At 42.1% G+C, this 8,113-nt stretch overlaps 1 protein-coding gene across 3 annotated transcripts; it reads right to left on the bottom strand.

Annotated features, from left to right (window-relative positions):
• Positions 1-806: 806 nt before the first annotated feature.
• On the bottom strand, positions 807-7,106 carry LOC133919239 (transcription factor bHLH128-like). Of its 3 annotated transcripts, none has more exons than XM_062363572.1 (6): positions 6,488-7,104; positions 2,340-2,659; positions 2,014-2,151; positions 1,858-1,923; positions 1,556-1,624; positions 807-1,013 (listed from the first exon to the last, which is right to left on the bottom strand). In XM_062363572.1, the coding sequence occupies exons 1-6, from the start codon at positions 6,753-6,755 to the stop codon at positions 834-836; spliced, it is 1,041 nt and encodes a 346-aa protein (XP_062219556.1). In that variant the 5' UTR covers positions 6,756-7,104; the 3' UTR covers positions 807-833. The 3 variants fall into 3 exon arrangements, with proteins under 3 accessions (XP_062219556.1, XP_062219557.1, XP_062219559.1); XM_062363573.1 differs by having other exon boundaries at positions 807-1,000; positions 6,488-7,096; XM_062363575.1 differs by lacking the exon at positions 1,556-1,624 and having other exon boundaries at positions 807-1,000; positions 6,488-7,106.
• Between the last annotated feature and the right edge of the window lie 1,007 nt (positions 7,107-8,113).

Genomic DNA, 8,113 nt, shown 5'->3' with positions numbered 1-8,113 from the left:
AAAAAAGTGCATAATTACGATTAGATAAGGTACCAAGTTACGAACATATATATTTGTAGTAACTGATCTATCTTGTGAGTCGTAACTATACTATTTTTTAGATCGTAACTGCGAGGTGGCACAACAGTGAACTACAGTACGTTCAGACACATAATATATATGTATATATATATATATATATATCCGAACCCAGTTGAGGATATGAGCGGATTCAGTCCCCACCCCCTCATTCTTTGGTGACATGGATAAATGAGAGGAAGAAGAAAATGAAGAGTAAGAATAAGAGGGAGAAAGAGGTGGAGGAGCTCTCTATATGGCTGTCCAGCGTCCGCCACTGGAACCAGTTCTAAATATCAACGTGTGGCTAGACTATCATATGTGCAGTAGCACATATCAAAGTGGAAATAAAAAAGATACACATATATATAATCTCTACGGCTTAAAATTAACCTAGTGATTTGCTCCAAAGAGCAAAAAAAAAAACTAGTGACTTATGAATAGCAAAACTTGTTCTTGATAGCTTGAAAAAAGAATATAAAATACAAGTTAAACATCGGCCGGAAACAGAAGAAATCAAAAGGATCAGAACAGAAGGGACGGCTGCAATTTTTGCACTGTCTAGTGACATGACCTTGGTCATGATTTGCCTGATTGGTGGTGTACTGGTGTACATGGGTTGCTTGGAAACGGTGGAGCTCCATGCATGCACATGCACCTACAATTGACATATGTGCATGCTCCATCGATCCGTGCCAAGTACGTACTCCCATGTGCTAACTAAAAATTTATAGGTCTTTCAACAGATGCGATCGATGAAGATGTTATCCATAGCATCATCCATGTACAATCTTCACATGGAAAGGTATCACCCGGCGCCCGGCGGTTACATAAATTGTTAAGGATTGACGTACGCCTTTCAGTTCTTGGTTCCCTGCCTCCATTCTACTATAGATCAACGCTTTCTGCAGCAGGTACACTTCTCCTGTTCGTGCTTCAGAGTCTGCCGAAAGAAACTAATATATAAGTTCAGTAACGAGTCACAGATCAAATTGATATGTGTGAATTATTGGAGTTCTACTCAGTGCAGTTTATTTACACAAGTGCAAGCCACCGCACGTCCGCACTAGTAATACATACAGACTAGCTTTTCTCAAGTTCTACACACGAGCTATATGTAGTCCATGTACGTAGGTGTGCTGCCCTAGCTATATAGCATCACTGATCTTCCGATAGAACGTATACCAAACGTTTAGGACAAAGATACGGTCTCCAGTACACATATTTAGGCATTAAGAATTTCCTAAATATATATTAGCAAAAAATGATGAGATTATATTGTGAAGAAGTATTTCTGATGATGGATCTAGCTGGCGCTATTTCTCACGGGATAAATATATATAAATACTTCGGTCTATACTAATGGTCAAAATTTTGAAATGTTTGACACATTTGTAGGATGTCATCTATATGGTCAGGAGACCGGAGGTGGTACTGTATATGAAAAGTTGCGATCGATAAAAATTCTGAAGTGCAATATATGAACGTCCACACATACCTGCAGTTCGCTCTGCAGGCCCTTTATGTGCTCAACTGCCAGGTCCAACATGTCCGCCGTGCTCGTTTGCTGTTGCATCCATGCATGCATGTAAAACAACAACCCTTCGATTAGCTGTTTTTATTTTTATTTGTTTCGTGAGCGGTCAGATCTTATTAGTAATTGCCTCATGCATGTGCATATGTACAAATACACACACGATACGTGCGATGTGGAAGCACTTTGCAAAATGATCATGCACGCACGAATCGACGATCGATGAGTGTATATATATACTTATAGCTAGTGACGTAGTGGGTTACCTTGTCCATGTTGGGCACTAGCTCCTGCAGCTTCCTGAGCTTCTCGCTGATCCTCGTCCTCCGTTCCTGGAAGCATGCACCATCGGTCACCATGCATGAATAATCGTGCGTAAACATGTCAGAGTAAACTGAGTCCATGCAGTGATACGAACGCACCCTCTCGGCGATGCTCCTGGGGTGCGTGGCGCACCCGCGCTTGGCTCGGACTTTGAACGGCACCTGGTCTTGCTGCAGCTGCAGGTACCTGTCCATGCCCGCCATCTCCAGGGCCGTGTTCGCCATGGCGCCGCTAAGCTGCATGGACACAGATCGACCGAGCAACACAAGAATGGCGTGACTAACAATCAACTAACTAACTAGCTGATCAACCATGCAACGCCCGTTCAATTGCGCAGCTAGATCTGAAAATAAAAGTTGCAACGATGTGTTGCAGCAACCCTCTCGGTGGCCTGAAGATATCGCATATATGCACGCTTGCATACCTGAGACTGCGAGTCGTACGTGCCGAGGGTGGCAATGATGTCCCTGGACTCGTCCCACGGCCCGACGATGGAGAACCCGCCGGAGAAGGACCGCGACGCGCCGCTGCTCTCACCGGAGCGACCCGCGCGGTCGCCGATCAGCTGACCGGGCGGGAAGGCGCCGTCCTCGGAGATCTGCGAGAGGTGGCCCACGGTGCCCTGCTGCGGCCTGGTGAAGTTGAGCTGGGACGGCTTCATCTTCCTAGCGTCGTTGCCTGTGTTGGCCGTGGAAGGATGATGGGCTTCGGCGCCACTGCCTCCCGCTTTTGAGCTTGGATACCCTGCTTAGTTTAATTTGTCACAACCAGCCGAGCGTATAAAAATGTCAAATTGTCAAAAATGGTTAATGAACTGATAGAATCAGTAAGTAGCAAAACCGACTGAATTAAAGCCAGCAGCTAGTGAGTATAAACAATACAATAATGCCGTTAGGAATCCAGGATGATAGTATTATACATGCCTAGAACTTCTTTTGTTTCCGACGTATATACACTGCTCTGCTCCATTCATCAAGAAAGCTAAGTGGTATGAATTTGAAATTCCAAACTTTTGCAGATAGTAATATAATAATATGATTTGCATCTTATGCAACTACTCTAAATATCTACCTTCTCCATTGTTCTCTACTGAGATGATGAAGGAATCTTATTCTCCTAAACTGAAACAGAGAGATCGATCAGAATAATGGAAGTCATCGGTCAATAAGACGCTTGCAACGGCAGGTGCGTCCGGCGTGGACGTGAGCCGCGCACAACGCGCCAAAGCACTTGCAAGTTGCAGGGCTACATGCATACAGGTTACTCCATCGATTCAAGAATGTAGCGCGTAATTTATTTTGGAAAAAATCATTAAAATAAACTGTATTGTTAACTTTTTATAATATATAATCATTTTTTATAAAATTAATATTATATTAAAAGTACTTTGAAATATAAATATATTAAAATAATTTTTATACTAAACATGTATATAATTTAACTAATCGCCGATCAAAATTTATAAAGTTTATTTTTTTCAAAATAAAATGTGTATTACATTTTTGGACTAATACTCCCTTTGTTCAAAAATACAAGGTGTACTTTATTTTGAAAATATCAAACTTTAGATATTTTGATCAATAATTAGTTAAATTATAAGTATGTTTAGTGTATAAAAATTATTCCATCCGTACAGAAATAGTAGGTATATTTCTTTTAGGAAAAGTCAAACTCGGTATACTTTGACTAATATTTAATCAAATTATAAAAATATCTAGTATATAAAAAATTATGCAACTAGGTTCACAGTTCAAAATGATTTCACACTATATAGGTTTTGTAGCTATAAATGATATATTCTGTGAGAAAATCTTAGTCAAAATTTAACTTCGAAGACCAAACCCATAATAAATAGGCTTACTATTTCTGAACGAAGAGAGTATATAACTAGATTCATATTTCAAAACTTTTTCACACTATTATTAGTTTTGTAGCCATAAGCTATATATTTTGTGAAAAAATAATAGTCAAAGTCTAACTTTTGAAAACCAAACAAAAATAAAATACGCCTTTTATCGAGTGAGTACTATTTTTAACAGGAGGCAGCGTCGGACCCAGCCATTACTCTAAGGGTGTGTTTGGTTAGAGAGATATCCCTGGTTAGGAGATGATTATTCAGCTTTTTTTAGGTATTTATTTGGAAGGCAAGCTGGATAGGATGACTACTAGAGAGAATATTCTTTTTAGATGCTACCAAAAATTATTGGATGGATGAATTTTATTCGTGTTGATGTGATATATTTCGGTTGATTAAAGTATATACACTTTTTTATTAGCACGCTTTAAATGATATTATATCATAAACCGTTTATCTCATTTGCAATCCGGTTGTATCATAGTATTCATTGCAATTAAATCAACAAAATAAGATCTCGTATAATTATATTTTGATGAAAAAATAAATATATAACAAGTGGATCCTATAAAATTTTAACTAACCCCATCTAAATTTTATCCATCTATTAAATAAAAAATTAGATCGATATATCTATACTACCAAACCGAAAATTAAATCGCCATATTCAATAATATATAAATAATCATATCACATCCAACCTTACAGACGCACCATGTGGTCCCGACATAGATTAAGGCAAGTGGCCTGCATCAGTCTAGTTCATTATAGTAAAAGCGATCCATCAGTGTGCCTAAAAATTCACAACTGGCCATTCTAGACCAGAATCTAGACTGCTCAATGCCTCTCAAGAATAAATTCTTGAGAAACACTTGACTGCCATGTGAGCCCCTCTTGGAGACACCGACTGTTTTGAATTAATTATTGGTTGCGATGGAGCCTTCACCGGTCATTTTTCTTTTCAGAGAACAAATTTTATATGCATTTAGAATTTGCATCGTATTCAAGTGATAGCATTATTTTGAAGAATCTTTTGATAATAAAATATCTATTTTACCGTTAATTGTTCTAGGTTACGAAGGAGAACTGTAGCAAAGACGATAGAATTGAATTAACGACACTAAGGTATGGGAATCTCTACGTCGGTACACATTGTTGATACTAGTAAAGAAAAGGATCAATTCCCTTTATACCGCTGCTTTTGAAATTTATCTCCTTTTTTACACTGAAGCTATCTCACTGAAATGAAATGTGGGTAAAAAGGAGAAGGAATGTGGGTAAATACTAACTAAGCATAGATATGTGTCCTCTATTGGAATTAATATATATTCTTATGCATTATTTTAAGGAAGAAAATTGTGCTAGGTAGGCGCAGTAGTTCTTATCCTACACTAAGAAACAAGCCATTAACAAATAAAGGTCAAGTTAACATCAACTCATGCTTCTCCACTAGCATATACTTAAATCTATGGTTCCCCATATAATATTCTAGTGATTGATGTATATTTCAAAAGTTTCCCACTATACTATGTGTAGATAGTCCAGTGGCATCTCTTTGAAATGAATATTGGCATAGAGGCGCTATTTAGCAAAATTGCGGTAGGTTGGCAGAACAAACCGAAAAAATATATATACGTTTGATTCTGAACAAATTAGGATAGTACCGTTCTCTAGCGAAGGATAGACTGTACACACATAATGACTTTGCAACTGAAATTAATGAATCAAATTAAATGAAAAGGTTGCCCATGCATGAGCATGACACATCAGCTTAGGGTGCAAGTGGCAAAGAAAAAATTGTTAATATTATCAAGTAGGATTGGAAAATGAGATAAACTACAGACATATAATAAAAAACTACATGTAAAAAGAATAAAAATGTGGTTCTCAAAATCTCAGGCCCAGATTTCGCTGTGGAGGAGACCGTAATAGGAAAACCATCACTACGACGTAGCCTTTAGTTTTTCATCCCTCCTCGCTAGCAAGTCTGTAGCAGGAGGTGTATATCAAAAAGGCCACCCATAAGATATGAGAAAAAAAACTTGGATGGTTTCCACATTATTCATGGATTGGCAAAACAAATTATAAGCATTCAGATTTGATGCTATTAAATTTTTCGTTAATTTTTCAGTGGGAGAAAAATGTATAATTTTATGCTGTATTAGATGTAAATCTTCGTGATTAACTACCTTAGGCAGAAAAATAAGCATCCCTAATTGGAGAGACAGATTAAAGGGCGGAAATCTAAGACCTTCTAGTTGTAGAGTGACGATCGAGTTGAAACTGTAAAATTGAAGGTTCACGCTGAGCACTCTATGGCCTATGGCAACTCAGGCAGCAAAAAGCCATGTATTCCGGCTTGGCATCATCTAGCAAAAAAGTTTGTACCTGCCCCTACTTGAACCAAAACCGGCAGGTTGAGCTGCAGGTCAGTGCACGACACGGAACAAGTTGCAGGAACTGATGAGCTAGTGTTCGTGTCAGGAACTGATGAGCTAGTGGCCGGTGTCAGGAACTGATGAGCTAGTGGCCGGTGCGCTCGTAGATTTCCTTGGCGGCGCGCGCCTCGTCAAGCTAAAACCGCGCTGCCTGCTGCTTCATTCCGGGAGGGGGGAGGGGATCGAAAAGGTTCGGAAAAAGAGATGATGCATTTGGAAATTAAGGTGCACGAAATTAAGCGTGGCGACAAGCAATCTGCAGCTAGCTAGCTCGCTCACCGTTGTCCGCCATGAGGTTGGAGAAGAACCCGGCCGGCGAGCTGCTGTGCCGGGCCAGCATGTCCATCGATCCGTCCTGCCTATCCGGCGCTTCGCCGGCAAGGTGACGACGGCCGTCGTGCGCGTACCCCAGCGAGATGTCGCCTCCGTCGTACCGCAGGCCTGCAGCCCTGTCGCCCGCCCGCTCTCCGTGATGCTGCCTCCCGCCCGACGAGGAGGAGGAGGAGAAGGGCTCCCCACCGCCTCCGGCTGGCAAGAACCGCCTCATGTTGGACCGACAACCCGTCTATGGCCGGTGGGCGTCGGATCGAATAGGGCCGGCCGCAGCGCGAGAGGTCTGTACTCGTATCGTCGGCCGGACCGCCGGAAGGGGAGAGGGAAGGGGACGTGAGTTTTGCCTGGTAAAACTACGGCCGGTGCGGTGGGGCGGGGCGGGTGGACGGGTGGTGCAAGTGGTCGTGGTGGTGGTTGGCTTAAAAGAGCGGGTAGGAGTGCCCGTGATTGGTTCTCGGGGCGTGTGGCGCCGCGGGGACCGGCCGGGCAGGACTGTATAGAGCAGCTAGGGTACAGTAGCTGCTGCCGCTGCTGCGCTGCGAGTGGAAAGACCCGGGCATCTCTTAACGTTTCAGGTCTCGCAGGATTGCTCAAAGGGCTACGCGCGCGGTGTGCCTGCCTGCCGCCCGGCCGAGCGGAAGAAAAAAGCGGAAGAAAAAAAGCGGCAATTTTGTACTGGTCGTACGTTCTGTATAACTGCTCCATGAATACTACCAAAGTTCGATCTCTTCGCCATGTAAGGCTGCTTCCTTGGTTTTCAAGTGAAGTCAAGCTGATCTGCGTGTGTGCAAAAGCTCCATCGAGCGCTTAGTGTTGCTGTTCGACCTGGGGCATTTTGAGGACTCCATGTAGTTTTTGTTTTTAACCATCTACGCAAATCACCAAAGTTCAATGTAAAACAACGGCGGCGTACTGTGTATGTCTTCGACGATAACGAGTAATGTAGTGGTACGAGTTGCATTTGCGTGCTACTGAGGAAATAACCTAGTCGGCACACGTCAAGTCAGACGCGCCCGTAAGACGAGCTGCGGATCGAACTGTCTTTGTTTTCCTAGGCCATAGTCGCGCCGTCCACGTCCCCTCCAGAAAGATGCCCGTCCGGGTGCATGCACCTAGCTAAGAGCCAGCGCCCACCGAAGACTAGTTTATCGCCAAGTTGCTCGATACTTTATTTTTATCCGCTAATGACGTCGGGCGTACCAAAACGACCTGGAATAGTTTAGCTCAACCGCACCGCGACGCGCGGCAGACCGGGTACGTATGCGCGGGTAGCCCATGAACAAAAAAAATCAGCATCATTTATTTGCATTGAGTTCGTGTCAGAAAAGTATATGAAAAAAATTATACATTAAGGGATAGAATCAATAAATTGATGAATATTAAGTGAGGAGTTTGGACGGCTGTGATAGACCGAATGTGTAAGGATATGCGGAGTTGCATTTTTCATTGCCTAGCGCCAACTACGACCGACGTACGCGTGTTGGTGCGTACTACCACAAAATTATTGAAAGTAAACGATGTGTCGTATATGGTTTCTTATACCCATCATTCATAAAATATCATCAAACAGTT

The sequence above is a fragment of the Phragmites australis genome, chromosome 5, assembly GCF_958298935.1.
Source record: "Phragmites australis chromosome 5, lpPhrAust1.1, whole genome shotgun sequence".
In the NCBI taxonomy this organism is placed as follows: Eukaryota; Viridiplantae; Streptophyta; class Magnoliopsida; order Poales; family Poaceae; genus Phragmites; species Phragmites australis.
This window is presented reverse-complemented; position numbering and strand designations above follow the sequence as displayed.